Raw genomic sequence first — 19,360 nt, 5'->3', positions numbered from 1 at the left:
ACCCGCTTCCTACCCCCTTTCTGACATGACCATCCTTGGCTTCCTCCATTGCCATAATGAACCAAACCACAAACTGGAGCAACGACACCCTTCTTTTGCCTGGCAACCTACAGCCCAGAGGACTCAACATTGTGTTCTCCAATTTCAAGTAACCTCCCTTCCCCGACTCTCATTCCAGCCCCTCCCCCTCCCTTCCATTCCTCTCATCGACCCTTCTTCCAGCCACCAACCAGATCCATTCCTCCTATTGATGAATTAGGTTGAACCCTCTACCTGTGTTCACCTATCCCTACCTCACCACTCCGCCCCACTCCCCACCCAAAACCCTCTCCCACGCCCCCCCCTTTATCTTCAGCTCTCCTTACATCCACCCTCGACTTGAAGAAGGGTTACTCCTGAAATGTTGACTTCTCTATCTCCCCTTGCTTCCTGGCTTGCTATGTTCTTCCAGCTTCATGCTTGTCTACATTTTTAATTGGCCAGTGAGTTGAGAGAAACATTGAAATGTTTCCCAGTAACCTGTGGGACAATGTTGGACCATAGTGGCAAGCTGCTTCATTGCTGCAGACATTTCACTGAAATGAGAAAAACCTTGATTAATGAGTGTATTTGATTGATTGATGAATTTGGGTAAAGGGATATTTCAGCACATTCTTCAGCTGCTGTCTGAACTTAGTCTGGGTCACGGCATAAATCGCGGTATTTGTGCAGCAACTGAGGAGCAGCAGCATGAAGCCCAATTCCTGCACAAACCATTCTAGATACACAGATCCATACCCAATCCATGACATCCGGTACCATATGGAAAATACCATTAACGTTGACCATAACAGGAGGAAATTGGCCGAGATCACAAACAGTAAAATGATGGATTTTTTACGATTTTGCATTTCCGTGTCTCTCTGAATATCCCCATTGGTGTGAGCCCGGAGTCTCCTGCGGGCTCTGCTGGTCACTAAAATGTGTCTGACAGTGAAAACATTGAGCAGCAGAATCAAAAGAAATGGTACAGCTGGGTTTAGAATGTAGTGGAGGAACTCAATTGCGGCCCAGACAGGAGAGATGTAAATATCAATTGTTACATAGCAAAACCAAGGTACGTTCTCCAGCTGATACTTACCTGTGAACATAAAATACCAGGAATTGTTCTTTAAACAGCTCAGCACAGTCACTGTTCCCAGAACCACAGCCGCTGTTGTCTCACTGCAATATTTACTTTTCAGCTTCTGGCAACAAATGGCCACAAATCGATCAAAGGTGAAAGTGACGGTGAACCAGACAGAACAGTCAGTGGCTGCATAAAGCAGGACGGCGTGGATATTACACGTGGAGACAGAAAATCTCAGGAAATAAAACTGTTCCTGATAAACAATGGGAATGTGTCTCAGTATCAGGTCGAGGATAATGACCAGTAGATCCGCCAGTGCCATTGCCCCCAGGTAACGACTGATGCACTGAGATAATCCACAATCTTTATAAAGCAGGATTGTCACTACGTTAGCTGTGGGGAAGGAAAACAAACAACTTATACATCAGCTTGGAGGCAACGTTACCAGTTTGATTGAGCATCTCTTGGGATTTTCAATTGTGTCACTACATTCAGAGATTTATTGAAATAATAGGAGCTGAAATGACAAATGGTAAATTCTTAATTACCTACAACAATGTGATGTGAAACACAAGAAACCCTCCCTCCCCAAACACACAGACACACATCCATAAGGACAGAGGATTTCTAGAGCATTCCCACTCATTCAATCACTCAAGAGCAGACACTAGTCACTTCTTTCCAGATCTTCATACAGAGGGTGAAAAAGTTGCTGTCCTTAAGGATTCTCTCTCAGTTGTTTGAAGACAAATGAAGGTTGGAAATTTCTGTCTTTTAGTCTAAATTGTGGTTGATCCTCTGTTGTGAAGAAATGTAAATGCAGGGAAAACATATTCATTGCTTTAACTGCCTGAGGGGACTTTGAAACAGTGTCTCCTTCTCTCTGGAACGAGATCTCTTCCACAGGAATCTTATCTTTTGTTCAATTAACAGATGTCTGGCCATTCAAAAATTATGTCAGCTATAGGATATTCCAGAGAATGTTGGTTTTAACATCTTCTGGAAATTGTCAATTACAGAATGTGATAAAGTCGTCTAGATCCAAAGGCAAAGGCTCTTCTGACCATCTAGCCTCACAATAGCAATCTCTCCCCAAACCTGAGTCAGCTGGTATTTTACACACAAAAGCAATACGATTTGGTCATTATTTTGATATAAAATCCATTTTACATTCAAACGGATGCCATCCATTGTTCAGAGATCTATCCTACTTCCTATTCTATTTGTATAACACTCACAAATGTAAAATGTCCTGGATATTCATTTCCCAATATCAGTTACTATGTAGCCAGGTCTCTTGAATTCCATTAAATTGTTTCTATTTATTTCAATATATACAATGCATGCCTCAATCTTTTATGAAAATACAGAACACATTCAGATAGAGTGCCTTTCATTCAGCTTTTGAAGCCATTTATGCCCTGCTTCATTGTTGCTTTCATTCCTCATTTTGACTCTTTATGACAAAGTCTGATATCATCGTACTCACAAAATCAGACCGGGTTAGGCAATGTACCTTGAAGCACCATCACCATCCCTGGGTATATCCTCTCCCACTAGCAGGACAGACCCACCAGTGGTGGTGGCACGATTCAGTCAGGAAAGGAATTACCCTGGAATTCCCCAGCATTGATTCCAGAACCCAAGACTTTTCAATGTAACAGGTTAAATATGATCAAGGAAATCACCTGATGATGGACATCTACTGCCCTCCACACCTCTCCTTGGTGCATTCGAGAAGGTTCCCCACAGTAGACTATTGCACAAAATACAGAGGCATGGGATTGAGGGGGATTTAGCGGTTTAGATCAGAAATTGACTAGCTGAAAGAAGACAGAGGGTGGTGGTTGATAGGAAATGTTCATCCTGGGGTTCAGTTACTAGTGGTGTACCGCAAGGATCCGTTTTGGGTCAACTGCTGTTTGTCATATTTATAAATGACCTGGATGAGGGTGTCAAAGGATGGGTTCATAAATTTGTGGATGATACTCAGGTCGGTAGAGTTGTGGGTAGAGCTGAAGGATGTTGCAGGTTACAGAGGGACAGAGATTAGCTTCAGAGCTGGGCTGAGAGGTGGCAAATGGAGTTTAATGTGGAAAAGCGTGAGGTGATTCACTCTGGAAGGAGTAACAGGAATAAAGAGTACTGGTCTAATGGTAAGTGTAGATGAGCAGAGAGATCTCAGTTTCCATGTACATCGATCCCTGAAAGTTGCCACCCAAGTTGATTGGGTTGTTAAGAAGACATACGGTGTGTTAGCTTTTATTAGTAGAGGGATTGAATTTCGGAGCCACGAGGTCATGCTGCAGCTGTACAAAACTCTGGTGTAGTCACACTTGGAGTATTGCCTACAGTTCTGGTCACAGCATTATAGGAAGGGTGTGGAAGCTCAGCAAGGATTCAGAGATGATTTACTAGGATGTTGCCTGTATGGAAGGCTGAGGGACTTATGAGGAAAGGCTGAGGGACTTGAGGCTGTATTTGTTAGACAGAAGAAGATTGAGAGGTGACTTAATTGAAACATATAAGATAATCAGAGGGTTAGATAGGTTGAACAGTGAGAGCCTTTTTCTTTGGATGGTGATGGCTAGCACAAGAGGACATAACTTTAAATTGAGGGATGATAGATATAGGAGAGATGTCAGAGGCAGTTTCTTTACTCAGAGAGTAGTACAGGCATGGAACTCACTACCTGCAACAATAGTAGACTCGCGAACTCTAAGGGCATTTAAATGTTCATTGGGTAAATATTTGGGTGAAAATACAATAGTGTAAGGTAGATGGGCTTCAGATTGGTTTTATAGATTGGCGCAACATCGAAGGGTGAAGGGCCTGTACTGCGTTGTAATGTTTATGTTCCATGTTCTATATTGAAGATATTGTCCATTGTGTCATGTGGCATTACCATGCTATTTACGATCATACAGATGTCATCCATTATTCAGAGATCTATCCCACCTCCTATTCTGTTTTGTATAACACTCTCAAATGTAAGATGTTCTGGATATTCAGGTCAAATATTGGTTACCATGTAGCTCAGTCTCTCAAATCCCATTAAATCATTTCCATTTACTTCAATGTATACATTGCATGCCTGAATTATTTTTGGAAAATACAAAACACATTCAGATAAAGTCGGGCCATCAACAGCTGCAGCATCAATGTCAGAAAGTCAGAAGTGAAGCTCACTGACGATTCCATTCATAGCTACACCTTTCCTGAAACAGTCTATTCAGCCCATTAAGAGTTTTAAAGCAGGAACAGAATGAGGCCATTCAGCCATTTCAGCTGTTACTCAGTAATTGTAACAGATCTTTTAATCTCTCATGCCAGTTATGCAGATAAATGGAGGGGAACATTCAGCCTAACAAAGCTGTTACATGGGACTAGGGGGAGGACTGGTTAATGAGGAAGCGGGGATAAATTAGTCTTTCTCAATTTCACACAAATTATCGACTGTGGTGACACAGTGACCAGTGCTTCTTCCTCAACTATTTGCAATCTTTACCAATGTTTTATATACATGGAACAAATGTAATTTAACTAATTTTGTCAATAACGCTACAATAGGCAGGAAACTAAATTATCAAGAGGATAGCGAATCTCTACATTTATAATCCATGAACAACAATTTTGCACATGGAATATAACATGGGTAATTGTGAACCTGGGAATTTTTCAGAAAGAATAAAAGGCTGTATATTCCATAAATGGAAAGAGATTACAGGTTCTGGATGTAGAATTGCTCACTGAGCTGGAAGGTTCATTTTCAGACATTTCGTCACCATACTAGGTAACATCTTCAATGAGCCTCCGGAATCAAGAAAAGCAGGAATAATCAGTGGTACTTCATCTGCAGGATCACTGAAGACTCTGTGGATTCTGGGTAATCTAAGATGGAGGACCGGAAAAGTTTCTGGCTGTAACAGCTGCTCTTTTTTTTTAGGTATTTTAGGTGTTGGAGGTGATTTCCTCGAATCCCAGCAATTACTGGGACAATTACAGTAACAGCAATTACTGTTTTATCTGCTGTTGCATTGTTTTGGAACTTTGGAAAAAAAAGTCAAAACAACAGCAGTTTAAAAGGGAGAAGAGCAGACAAAGGAAGGACATGGTGAGGAACAGTGCAGGAGAGAGAGAGAGAGAGAGAGAGAACCTGCACAATTACTGCCTTTGCTGTTTGAATTCGTGTATCGATGGACATCGGAGTGCATCTGGAAAAAGTAACAAACAGTGAAATTCACAACTAATCTTGGAGGAACTGTTGGGTGAAGTTCCCAACACGGAATCAGATAAGTTAATTGTTGTTTTAAGTCTGTCCAAGAGAAAGGCTGCAGTGGTGGGTATAGTGGATTCTTTCTTGATGATATATTTTTGGAGATAAGTCTCTTGATTAATCTTAAAATATAAGCCATAGCTACTAATTTAACCTGGGGCAGTGTTTGTCGAGGAATAAGACAGTGTTATTTTCTGGGTCTGTAGATTGTGAAGGAGCAAAAATGGCCTTCGCAGTGATATGTACTTTTTGTCAGATGTGGGAGTTTGAAGAGAGTTTAAGGGTTACTGCGGATTATATCTGTCATAAATGCTGTTGGATGCGAATCTTATCAGATCGAGTGGATCGGTTGGAGACAGATAGAAGTGATGAGGAATTTGCAACAGCAACAGTATGTGATGGATGGCAGTTATAGGAAGGGGGGAAAGTCTCAGATACAGTTACATAGATGGGTTAACTCCAGGAAAGGTAAGAGAGGTAGGCACCTAGGGCAAGAGTCTTTTGTGGATATATCCATTTTAAACAAGTATACTGTTTTGGAAAATGTAGGGAGTGATGGATCCTCAGGGGAATGTAGCATGAATAGCCAAGTTTCTGGTATTGAGACTGGCTCTAATGCAACGAGGGGTATGTTGGCTTCCAAGAGATCAATTGTGTTAGGGGATTCTGTAGTCAGAGGTACAGACAGCTGTTTCTGTGGCCAGCAGAGAAAAAGCAGAACGGTGTGTTGTTTCCCTGGTGCCAGGATCAAGGATGTCTCAGGGAGGGTGCAGAATGTTCTCACGGGGGAGAGGGGCCGGCAGGAGGTCATTTTCCACATTGGAACCAACAACATTGGAAGGGAAAAGGTTGAGATTCTGAAGGGAGATTACAGAGAGTTAGGCAGAAATTTAAAAAGGAGGTCCTCAAGGGTAGTAATATCTGGATTACTCCCAGTACTATGAGCTAGTGAGGGCAGGAATAGGAGGATAGAGCAGATGAATGCATGGCTGAGGAGCTGGTGTATGGGAGAAGGATTCACATTTTTGGATCATTGGAATCTCTTTTGGGATAGAAGTGAACTGTACAAGAAGGACGGATTGCACCTAAATTGGAAGGGGACTAATATACTGGCAGGGAAATTTGCTAGAACTGCTTGGGAGGATTTAAACTAGTAAGGTATGGGGTTGGACCCAGGGAGATAGTGAGGAAAGAGATTGATCTGAGATGGGTACAGCTGAGAACAGAAGTAAGTCAAACAGTCAGGACAGGCAGGGACAAGGTAAGACTAATAAATTAAACTGCATTTATTTCAATGCAAGGGGCCTAACAGGGAAGGCAGATGAACCCAGGGCATGGTTAGAAACATGGGACTGGGATATCATAGCAATTACAGAAACATGGCTCAGGGATGGGCAGGACTGGCAGCTTAATGTTCCAGGATGCAAATGCTACAGGAAGGATAGAAAGGGAGGCAAGTGAGGAGGGGGAGTGGCATTTTTGATAAGGGATAGCATTACAGCTGTGCTGAGGGAGGATATTCCTGGAAATACATCCAGGGAAGTTATTTGGGTGGAACTCAGAAATAAGAAAGGGATGATCACGTTTTTGGGATTGTATTGTAGACCCCCCAATAGTCAGAGGGAAATTGAGAAACAAACTTGTAAGGTGATTAGATTAGTTTAGATTACATTACAGTGTGGAAACAGGCCCTTCGGCCCAACTAGTCCACACCGAACCACAGAAGCGCAACCCACCCAGACCCCTACATTTACTCCTTACCTAACACTATGGGCAATTTAGCATGGCCAATTCACCTGACCTGCACATCTTTGGACTGTGGGAGGAAACCGGAGCGCCCAGAGGAAACCCACGCAGACACGGGGAGAACGTGCAAACTCTACACAGTCAGTCGCCTGAGGTGGGAATTGAACCCGGGTCTCAGGCGCTGTGAGGCAGCAGTGCTAACCACAGATCTCAGCTATCTGTAAGAATAATAGTGTAGTTATGGTACGGGATTTTAACTTTCCAAACATCGACTGGGACTGCCATAGTGTTAAAGGTTTAAATGGAGAGGAATTTCTTAAGTGTGTACAAGACAATTTTCTGATTCTGTATGTGGATGTACCTACTAGAGAAGGTGCAAAACGTGACCTATTCTTGGGAAATAAGGCAGGACAGGTGACTGAGGTGTCAGTGGGGGAGCACTTCGGGGCCAGCGATCATAATTCTATTAGATTTAAAATAATGATCAAAAAGGATAGACCAGATCTAAAAGTTGAAGTTCTAAATTGGAAAAAGGCCAATTTTGATGGTATTAGGCAAGAACTTTCAAAAGCTGATTGGAGGTAGATGTTTGCAGCTATAGGGACAGCTGGAAAATGGGAAGGCTTCAGAAATGAGATAACAAGAATCCAGAGCAATTATATTCCTGTCAGGGTGAAAGGGAAGACTGGTAGGTATAGGGAATGCTGGATGACTAAAGAAATTGAGGGTTTGGTTAAGAAAAAGAAGGAAGCATATGTCAGGTATATGTCAGGTATATGCCCTTCCAAAAGAAGGGCTCATGCCCGAAACGTTGATTCTTCTGCTCCTTGGATGCTGCCTGACCTGCTGCGCTTTTCCAGCAACACATTTTCAGCTCTGATCTCCAGCATCTGCAGTGCTTACTTTCTCCTATGTCAGGTATAGACAGGATAGATCGAGTGTATCCTTAGAAGAGTATAAAGAAAGTAGGAGTATACTTAAGAGGGAAATCAAGAGGGCAAAACGAGGAAATGAGATAGCTTTGGCAAATAGAATTAAGGAGAATCCAAAGGGTTTTTACAAATATATTAAGGACAAAAGGGTAACTAGGGAGAGAATAGGGCCCCTCAAAGATCAGCAAGGCGGCCTTTGTGTGGAGCCACAGAAAATGGGGAGATACTAAATGAATATTTTGCATCAGTATTTACTGTGGAAAAGGATATGGAAGATATAGACTGTAGGGAAATAGATGGTGACATCTTGCAAAATGTCCAGATTACAGAGAAGGTAGTGCTGGATGTCTTGAAACGGTTAAAAGTAGATAAATCCCCAGGACCTGATCAGAACTCTGTGGGAAGCTAGAGAAATGATTGCTGGGCCTCTTGCCAGAATATATTTGTGTCATGAATAGTCACAGGTGAGGTGCCAGAAGACTGGAGGTTGGCAAATGTGGTTCCACTGTTTAAGAAGGGCGGTAAAGACAAGCCAGGGAACTATAGACCGGTGAGCCTGACCTCGGTGGTGGGCAAGTTGTTGGAGGGAATCCTGAGGGACAGGATGTACATGTATTTGGAAAGGCAAGGACTGATTCGGGATAGTCAACATGGCTTTGTGCGTGGGAAATCATGTCTCACAAACTTGATTGAGTTTTTTGAAGAAAATTGATGAGGGCAGAGCAGTAGATGTGATCGACTGTTAAGGGGGTGGCACGGTGGCACAGTGAATAGCACTGCTGCCTCACAGGGCCAGAGACCCGAGTTCAATTCCCACCTCAGGGGACTGACTGTGTGGAGTTTGGACATACTCCCTGTGTCTGCGTGGGTCTCCTCCGGGTGCTCCGGTTTCCTCCCACAGTCCAAAAATGTGCAGGTTAGGTGAATTGGCCGTGCTAAATTGTCTGTAGTGTTAGGTGAAGGGGTAAATGTAGGGGCATGGGTCTGGGTGGGTTGCTCTTCGGAGGGTTGGTGTGGACTTGTTGGGCCGAAGGGCCCGTTTCCACACTGACTGTGTGGAGTTTGGACATTCTCCCCGTTTTTGCGTGGGTTTCCTCCGGGTGCTCCGGTTTCCTCCCACAGTCCAAAGATGTGCAGGTCAGGTGAATTGGCCATGCTAAATTGCCCGTAGTGTTAGGTAATGTAAGGGAATGGGTGGATTACCCTTCGGCGGGTTGGTGTGGACTTGTTGGGCCGAAGGGCCTGTTTCCACACTGTAAGTAATCTAATCTAATCTATATGGGCTTCAGTAAGGTGTTCGACAAGGTTCCCAATGGGAGACTGATTAGCACAGTTAGATCTCATGGAATACAGGGAGAACTAGCTATTTGGATACAGAACTGGCTCGAGGGCAGAGGGTGGTGGTGGAGGGTTGTTTTTCAGACTGGAGGCCTGTGACCAGTGGAGTGCCACAAGGATCAGTGCTGGGCCCTCTACTTTTTGTCATTTACATAAATGATTTGGATGCAAGCATAAGAGGTACAGTTAGTAAGTTTGCAGATGACACCAAAATTGGAGGTGTAGTGGACAGTGAAGGGGGTTACCTCAGATTACAGCAGGATCTGGACCAGATGGGCCAATGGACTGAGAAGTGGCAGATGGAGTTTAATTCAGATAAATGCCAGGTGCTGCATTTTGGGAAAGCAAATCTTAGCAGGACGTATACACTTAATGATAAGGTCCTAGGGAGTGTTGCTGAACAAAGAGACCTTGGAGTGCAGGTTCTTAGCTCCTTGAAAGTGGAGTCACAGGTAGATAGGATAGTGAAGAAAGCGTTTGGTATGCTTTCCTTTATTGGTCAGATATTGAGTACAGGAGTTGGGAGGTCATGTTGCGGCTGTACAGGACATTGGTTAGGCCACTGTTGGAATATTGCGTGCAATTCTGGTCTCCTTCCTATCGGAAAGATGTTGTGGAACTTGAAAGGGTTCAGAAACGATTTCCAAGAATGTTGCCAGGGTTGGAGGATCTGAGCTACAGCCGAACAAGCTGGGGCTGTTTTCCCTGGAGCATCAGAGGCTGAGGGATGACCTTATAGAGGTTTACAAAATTATGAGGGGCATGGATAGGATAAATAGACAAAGTCTTTTCCCTGGGGTCGGGGAGTCCAGAACTAGAGGGCATTGGTTTAGGGTGAGAGGGGAAAGATATAAAAGAGACCTAAGGGGCAACTTTTTCACGCAGAGGGTGGTATGAGTATGGAATGAGCTGCCAGAGGAAGTGGTAGAGGCTGGTACAATTGCAACATTTAAGAGACATTTGGATGGGTATATGAATAGGAAGGGTTTGGAGGAATATGGGCCAGATGCTGGCAGGTGGGACTAGATTGGGTTGGGATGTCTTTGATGTGCGACTCCCATCCATTTACAGCTCCATAACTCCATTGTGTCATGCCAAGGGATGCTTTGGGAGTGAAAATCACTGCCAGAGAGATGTCAGCGGAGCAGTTTCAATACCAACAAAGAGGAGGGGTTTGGGATAGAGAAGGTGTGGGAGGGTGTGGGAATGGGGTATTGAGAGATAATATCATGGAAAGATGTGTTCAAGCGTCTAAGAATGCTAAAATTAAGGCATTTTAACTGCATCTTTCAATATGTGTCAATGTTTCAAGGAGTGATGGATGAATAGGATTTTGTGTGAGTTAAGATGATGAAGAGTATTGGCTGAGCATTTGTTCTGCAGCTTTGCAACTGGGAGTAGGGTCAGCAGAGTCTTTGATTCATTGGGCTGCATCTAACAATGATTTATCTCCATGTCATTTAGTTTGACAGAAGGATCACCTGCAGGAGTTTGAGCTAGTTTTCTGATGCTATCTTATAAACTCCATTAACTACCTTACCACTATCCAATCATAATTAGTAATTCGCTTGTCTCACCTTATTTATTCAGCCAAAGACAGCATCGAAATGTTTGCCTCATTACAGAAATACAATTACTCGCAGAAAACATTTTTTGTCCCTTATCCTAGACAGTATCTTAATTGTAGCTTCTTCAATGTTATCAAAGTTCCTATGGTCCGTTATCTTTGACTACCTCTGATTGTAGCAGTTTCATATTCTCCAACTCGATTGGCTAGACAGCTGGTTTGTGACTCAGATGGAAGCCAACAGTGCAGATCAACCTCATCTCCCACCTGAGGTGTGGTGACCCCCAGTTAAACTATAACAAGTGGTCTCTCTAATTAGAGAGCAGAACCATGGTCCTCTGGGACTTGAGTGATTTTATTTTATGACTGTCAGCATTTCAAAATTTTGTCTACATTATGATTTCATTTTCCAAAGTGTTCCCCTGGGTGTTTTGGTCATCCGCAGTTTTGTTTTGTATAACTGTCAGCATTTACCCCCAACACTGCGCATTACTTCCCACTTCCTGGTAATCCTTGATTCCGTTGTTATTAATGAATCTATCTGTCTGCACTTCAAAAATATTCAATGTCTCTGCCTCCAAAGCTCTCTGAGGAAGAGAGTTCCAAAGAAAATAAAACTCCTCATCTCTGCAATAGACTGAAGATGATTTTCAAAAGAAAATAAACATAAAATCTGTCCGCTAGCTGTACTTTCAATCAATGTTTCAGGAAGATTTTCCAAGTATGGGGACGGCAAACGTGAGGGGACACAACTTTAAAGTGAGGGGTGATAGGTATAACACAGATGTCAGAGGTAGTTTCTTTACTCAGAGAGTAGTAAGGGTATGGAATGCTTTGCCTGCAACGGTAGTAGATTCGCCAAGTTTAAGTGCAGTTAAGTCATCATTGGACAGGCAAATGGACGTACATGGAATAGTGTAGGTTGGATGGGCTTCAGATTAGTATGACAGGGCTGCGCAACATCGAGGGCCGAAGGGTCTGTACTGCGCTGTAATGTTCTATGTTCTATTGTGTTGCTGCAGCTGTAACCAGGCTGACTGAGAACACGTCTGGAGGACTGTGTGTGAAAGTTTTTTTTTGTTCCCTTACCTGAGAATTACAATTGCTTATAATTACATTAAAAGCAATTCAGAATGTTTCCCTTTGCTTACTCTTGAAATAAAGAGATATATTATTCTATTTTGAATAGGGCAGCGAGGAGAGAGGGCGGCGCTGGAGCTGGATGAACTGCAGATCATCTGGGAAGCTCAGGAGAAATTGAGAGGATATACAGTGAGATGGTCCCTCCTTAGACACAGGATATGGACAGCTGGGTTATAGTCAGGGGGAGGAAAGGGAACCGACGGACAGAGCAGGGATCCCCTAGGGCCGTTCCCCTCAGCAATATGTATACAATTTTGGATACTGCTGGTGGGGATGCCTACCAGGGGAAAGCCAGAGTTGTCAGGTCTCTGGCACTGAGCCTGACACTGAGGCTCAGAAGGGAAGGGGAGGTGGCAAATAGAAAAGCGCTAGTGGTAGAGGACTCAATAGATGGACTGACAGGAGACTTTGTGGTCAGGAATGGGACTCCCAGAAAGTATGTTGCCTCCTCGGTGCCATGATCCGAGATGGTGCCGATCGGGTTTACAGGATTCTGAAGGGGAAGAGTGACTAGCCAGAAATCGTGATAGATATTGGCACCAATGATATAGGGTTGTCTTCTCAATCCCGCCTCATTATTCAATGTGAACTTGGCTGATCTGCTCCAAAGCTCAACTCTACTTTCATGCCAACTCCTTGGATCCCTCAGCTCACCAATATGTCAAATAACCATGCACCTCATCTGCAAATACTTTCAGTCATCTAACCTCTACAACTCTTTGGGTTAGGGAATCCCAGATATTCACGACCTTCTGAGAGAAGAAACTTCTTTTTTATCTCAGATTTAAATCAACATTCCTTGTTCTGCATCTGTTGACCTTAGAGACTCCGCCCAGCAGTGGAAACATCTTCTCAACATTTACGTTGTTAAGTCACCTCTGTATCTTTCTTGATTCAGTAATATCACCACTCATGCATTTCAATTACAATGATTAAATGCTTAAACATTTTAATTGTTCTTGATCAGTCAACACTTCCTTCCCAGGAATCAGCTGAATAAATCAACCTGGTTACTTGCTGTATCAGCATTCAAACTTTATATTTCATATACAGGAACACCACAATTCCTTTGTACTGCATGCTTTTTAAACATTCTCTCCATTTCAAACTGCATGACCTCATACTTTTCTTTTACAATGCACTTCACCTGCCAATTACTTGCCCATTCAGTGACCTTATCTAAATCTCTTTTCAGATTCCTCACATAATTATTGCCACATGCTTTCCCACATACGTTTGCACCATTTGCTAACTTGGATATACATTGCACTCAGCTCCTGCCATCAAGCCAAGGTGGCTCAGTGGTTAGCATTGCTGCCTCACAGGTTCGATTCCAGCCTCGGGTGACTGTCTGTGTGGCATTTGTATATTCTCCCTGTGTCTGCGTGGGTTTCCTCCCACAGTCCAAAGATGTGCAGGTCTGGTGATTTGGCCATGCTAAATTGCCCATAGTGTTAGGTGCATTAGTCAGAAGGAAATGGGTTAGTCTTTGGAGGACTGGTTGGGCTGAAGGGCCTGTTTCCATACTGTAGGAAATCTAATCTATACATTGTACATAAGTGATGCCATCAGGCTGATATTTGTGGTGTTCCAGGAGATGCATTTTTTTTAACTTGAAAAAGACCCATTAATCCCCACTTTCAGTCTTGTGTGTGTTAACTGACCTCATTCCATGTGAATATATTTTCCATCATTCTGTGAGCTCCTGTCTTGTGTAGGAACTTTTATTTTGTGGCACCTTACAGAAAACTACTGGAAAACCAAATGTGCTGTGTACAAGTTCCCCTTTATCAAGTCTGTTTTTTATATTCTCAAAGAACTCCAACCAAACTTTACATGATTTTACAGGGAAAAACATCATTTCCCTTTCACAAAACCATGTTGAATCTGATTCTGTTAAACTTTACTAAATGCCCTGCTATTCCATCCTTATTAACAGATTCTCACAGATTCCCAGCAGGAATGGTTAGGCTAAATGACCCATTAATTCCTGATTTCTGAATTACTCCTTACTTCTCAGGTTGCAGTTGTATAAGACTCTGGTGCGGCCACATCTGGAGTATCGTGTGCAGTTTTGGTCGCCATACCATAGGAAGGATGTAGAGGCACTGGAACGGGTGCAGAGGAGGTTTACCAGGATGTTGCCTGGTATGGTAGGAAGATCGTATGAGGAAAGGCTGAGGCACTTGGGGTTGTTTTCATTGGAGAAAAGAAGGTTTAGGGGTGACTTGATAGAGGTGTACAAGATGATTAGAGGTTTAGATAGGGTCGACAGTGAGAATCTTTTTCCACGTATGGAGTCAGCTATTACAAGGGGGCATAGCTTTAAATTAAGGGGGGGTAGGTATAGGACAGATGTTAGGGGTAGGTTCTTTACTCAGCGAGTCGTGAGTTCATGGAATATCCTGCCAGTAGCAGTGGTGGACTCTCCCTCATTATGGGCATTTAAGCGGGCATTAGATAGGCATATGGAGGATAGTGGTCTAGTGTAGGTTAGGTGGGCTTGGATCGGCACAACATCGAGGTCCGAAGGGCCTGTACTGCGCTGTATTCTTCTATGTTCTATGTACAGGGCTTCACAAATACCTTGATCCTAAAAAATGGAACAGTCCTGCACATCAGTGCAAAAGACAAGGCTATCATATCTGCACCATCCTCACCCAAAATTGTTGAGTGGATGATCCAGTTCATCCTCCTCATGATGATCGCAGAAGCAGGGATACCAGTCTTCAAACAATTTGATTCACATTACGTGACATCAAGAAGCAGCTGAACACAGTAGATATGCTAAATATAATGAAGCTGACACCATTCCTGCAATAGGACTGAAGTCTTGTGCTGCACAACAAGCTGTGTTCTGAGAGAAACTGTTTCATTCCAGTTCCAACTCTGATGTTTACTTGACAATGTGGAAATTTACTCAAATATCTCCAGTCCCCTAAATGGGGAACAATTACAATCTGACCAGTTGCCATGGTCTCAGTCTCATCACAATCGTCAATCTTTTGCAATTTTGTTTTGACAGAGCTGTCAATCAGCTTAGTGTGGTTTCTGATAGATCCCCATGTAGAGATAGTCACGAGATTACTAATCCAAGGGAACAGGTTTTTGCTCTGGCAGCTTGTGGAAGTTAAAGACAAGTAATAAAATATCTGAAACCAAGATCTGATGTCAGTAATAGTAACCGTGGAGTCAATGTCAATTGTAAACACCCATTTGTTTCACCAATGTACTTTCAGGAAACAAGTCTACCTCGCTTTCCTGATCTTGCCAAAAGTGAGGCCTCATTCTTGGTGAAGGGCTTATGCCCGAAATGTCAATTCTCCTGATCTTCGGATGCCGCCTGACCTGCTGTGCTTTTCCAACACCACACCCTTGATTCTAATCTCCAGCAACTGTAGTCCTCACTTTTTCCTAAAAGTGACTCCAGACACACAGACACATGATGAGCTCATGATTGTGTCAAACTGCTCTAAGGTCTCAAAGGATAAACTGGAGAGAACACATGGCTCCATCCTTGGTATCTGAAAAGGAAGCGGGAAACCTTGTGGAGATCTCCTTCCTAATGTCTAAGACATTAAGACTTGCGCCAACATTTACACAGCTTTCCCACAGACTACACAGAAGCACAGGAAAAGGAGTTAGCCATTCAACACTTTGAACCTCCATCTATTTTAGTTCATCTCCTCAATGCACTTTTCTCCACACAATGTACATATTCCTTAATCTGATTACCATCACAAAAAATATATTAATTAGGAACTTTGATTTTGTTCCCCAATCCATGTACTGTTGGCTGATCTTCTCGCTCTATACTATAGTCCTATTCTCTCTCCATCCAGAAATCCTTATTTACATTCAGTGCTTTGGTTTCCTCAGCCTTATGCAGTTGAGAATTCTCTGGGTTCCCCAGTCTCTGAGCACAGAGATTTATTTTCATCTCAATGCAAAATGGCCTGTCTGTATATAATACTATGCTCCCTTGTTTCAGACATCCCAGCCAGAGGAATTATCATTCCTGCTTTCAATCTGTCTCACCCTATAAAAATTTTATATATGTCAGAGATCTGCACTCATTTTCCTATAACTTAAGAAATACAGGCCATGCCGACACGAACTCTGATTCACAATAGGCCTGTCATCCAAGAGATCAGTTTGGTCATCTTCGCTGCATTCTCTAAATGTCAGGTTTGATCTTTATTAAGTAAGGAGACCAAAACTGCACACAATACTGCACAATGTTTTAGATGAGTTCTCACCAGGACCCTGCGCAGTTGCACAAAGACAGCCTTACTCCTGTGCCCAAATCCCTTTGAAATGAAGGTCAGCACAGCATTGATTCTCCTAACTGTTTTCTGCTCCTGAAAAATTGCTTTCAGTGACTGGAGTACACAGAGATCCAGAGTTCCAGCTACCCATTTGGCGGGGCCAATGTACACTGGCCAGTGTGCCAATGCCATTCCTAGTATTGACTTATGGCTTCAGAACCCGCTGCCCTGAATGGACCCAGGACGCCTGCACAGAAGAAAACAAAAAAATGAACAGAAGTCCCTTTAAAGATAATCATTTTTTAAAAATTAATCCCTTTTCAAATGGAAGACTGTTGTTCTTTTTTTCCCACCAAAATGCACACCATCACATCTATCTGAACTGCTATTGTTGTGCCACATATTTGCCAAATCACTGCACTTGTCTTAATCACCTTGGATCTTTTTAATGTCCTCCTCACCATTCACAATCCAACATATTTTAGTGCCATCAGCAGACTTGGAAAGATTTCATTTGATTCCTTCCACCAATTTGTTGATGTGTATTCTGAATAGCTGGGGTCCAAGCACCGATCCCTGCAACACACCACAAGGCTTCCACCCCACAAGACATTCTTTTGTTCCTGCTCATTGTTTCCTGTTAGCTCGCCCATTCTAAAACCATGACTGTGTATTAGCTGCAATCCCACAGGATTTGATTTTGCACACAAAGCTTAGTACTTGATTAAAAGTTTCTGAAAATCCAAATGCAATGCATCCTTTGCTGCTGCATACTTTATCAATAAGTCGGTTTCTTAAATATGATTCCTATTTCATAAATCCACGTTGATTTTTGTCTATGTCCATTAAATTCAGTCCTAATAATTTCTCCCAAACCATGTATTTACTTATTTCATTCTATTCCTTTTCTCTCACTGGACTTAGCTTTTCCAGTATTGCTGGGAAGATTTATTTTATTCATTTTCTTTTGTGAAGACAGAGCTGAAGTGGTTGCTCCATAGTTCTGTCATTTACCTGTTCTCCATTCTCTGCTTTCAAACTGGAGGGAAGCTGCACTTGTTTTCTCTTGCCCTTCCCATTGACATAAGTTTAGAAGCTATTGCTGTTCACTCTTATAACCCTTGTTAATAAAGTTTTCAAAACCCATCAATTCCTGTCTTAAGCTGCTCATTGATTGATCTTCCACAACCACACAATCACAGAAGCATAGACTCTGTACCGTCTACATTAGTCCCATTTTCCTACATGAGTGTCATAGCCCGTTATTGTTCTGACACTTTAAGTGCTTGTCCAAGTACTTTTTAATGATTGTGAGGTTACCTGTAACAACTGCCCTCTCAGGAAGTGTATTCCAGATCGCCAACACCCTCTGGTTGGTAAGCAATCATCAAACCTCAAATGCTTTACTTTAAAAGTGTGCTCCCTTGTTCTTGACCCTTTGACTAAAAGGAAAAGCTGCTGTCTGTCCACCATGTCCATGCCCCTTGTAATCTTATACTTTTGAATTATGTCCCCCTCAGCTTTCTGTGCTCTAAAGCAAATAGTCCAAGCTTATCCAGCCTCTCCTCATAGCTAACATGCTGCTTCCCACAGACGATTCTGATGAATCTCTGTTGCTCCCTGTCCAGTGTAATTACATCCTTTCTGTAATATGTTGCCTTGAACTGCCCACAGTATTCTATCTTGGCCTTAACAGAGTCCTGTATAGTTCTTATAATCTATTCCTCGATGAATAAAGGCCTGTGGTCCACCTTACCTTCTTAACGAGCCTATTAACCTCGCCCATCACTTCAGCAATCAATGGAGAAGCACCCTCTCAACTTCCTCATGTGCTGCCATTTATTGAATGCTTTCTATCTGGTTGCTTTTTCCAATGTGCATCACCTCATATTTATTAGGTTTAAATTCCATCTGCCATTCATCTTCCAATCTGACCATTCCATCTATGTCTTCCTGTAACATAAGACATTCCTCCTCACTGCCAACCACTCAGCTAATATTTGTGTCTAACACAAACTTAATTATCATTCTCCCCCCACCCCATCCACATTCACATCTACATCATTTATGAATACACCAATATTAAGGGACATAGCATTGATTCCTGTGGTACACAGGGGACACTGGTCTCCAGTCACACAGCCTTTGACCGCCATCCTCTGTGTCCTGCCACTAAGGCAATTTTGAATGTAACTTGCCAAGCTATTCTTGATACCACAAGATTTTACTTTCTTTATTAGTTTCCCATGTGGGGCTTTGTCAAAGGTCGTTATGAAAAACCATACAAATGATCTCCTCAAAAATAAATTTTTAAAACATTCGTTAGTCATGACTTCCCTCTGATAAAGTCATGCTGACTACCCTGAACAAACCTTGCCTGTCTGAACATAGATCAATTTTCTTCTTTTCTATTTTCTCCATTAATTTCCCTAACAATTATCTGATACTCACTGGCCTATAGTTCCTTCCTGTAAAGTGGAACCACACTTACTATACTCCAGTCGCCTGGCGTCTCCCCTGTGGCTGGATACTATGGAAAAACATGTGTCAGGGCCTTTCCTCCCTTATCTCCCACAGCAGCCTGAGGTGCAACTTAACTGGACCTGGGGATTTGTCCAATTTCATACCAGGCAAAGCCACCAACCCCTGCTCGCATCTTATATCAATCTGCTCGAGAGCTTCACAGTCCGTCTTCTCGAAGTCTGGATTTGCATCCACGTTCTGCCAAGAAAAACAGATGCAAAACACTCATGTAACAATCTATCAATATTCTTCAGCTTCACAGATACTTGGTTTCTACTGAGGCCTACTTGTTCCCTGGTTATTCTGTCCCATTAGATGTACATATAGAATGTCTTGGGATTCTTCATAATCTTACCTCTTTGCACGTCTCTATGCCCTTACATTAGTAAATCCCCTCTGTGTGAATTTTCGAAGTTTCACTGCCACTTTGAATCTCGAGACAGCACAGCCAAAATCCTC

The 19,360-nt window shown here is 42.7% G+C and overlaps 1 protein-coding gene across 1 annotated transcript in view; it reads right to left on the bottom strand.

Moving 5' to 3' along the window:
• Positions 1-596: 596 nt before the first annotated feature.
• The window catches only part of LOC148146269 (putative G protein-coupled receptor 139), a 34,396-nt gene continuing 15,632 nt past the window's right edge, over positions 597-19,360 (bottom strand). The window contains exon 2 of the mRNA XM_087998622.1: positions 597-1,501. Within this exon, the coding sequence (XP_087854748.1) occupies positions 597-1,501 (905 nt within the window). The remainder of the gene's footprint in view (positions 1,502-19,360) is intronic.

The sequence above is a fragment of the Chiloscyllium plagiosum genome, unplaced genomic scaffold, assembly GCF_037043375.1.
Source record: "Chiloscyllium plagiosum isolate Xiang-an unplaced genomic scaffold, Cpla_swu_hap1 HiC_scaffold_21, whole genome shotgun sequence".
Classification (NCBI taxonomy): Eukaryota; Metazoa; Chordata; class Chondrichthyes; order Orectolobiformes; family Hemiscylliidae; genus Chiloscyllium; species Chiloscyllium plagiosum.
Note: the sequence above shows the minus strand (reverse complement) of the source record. Positions and strands in the feature narration are given on the sequence as shown.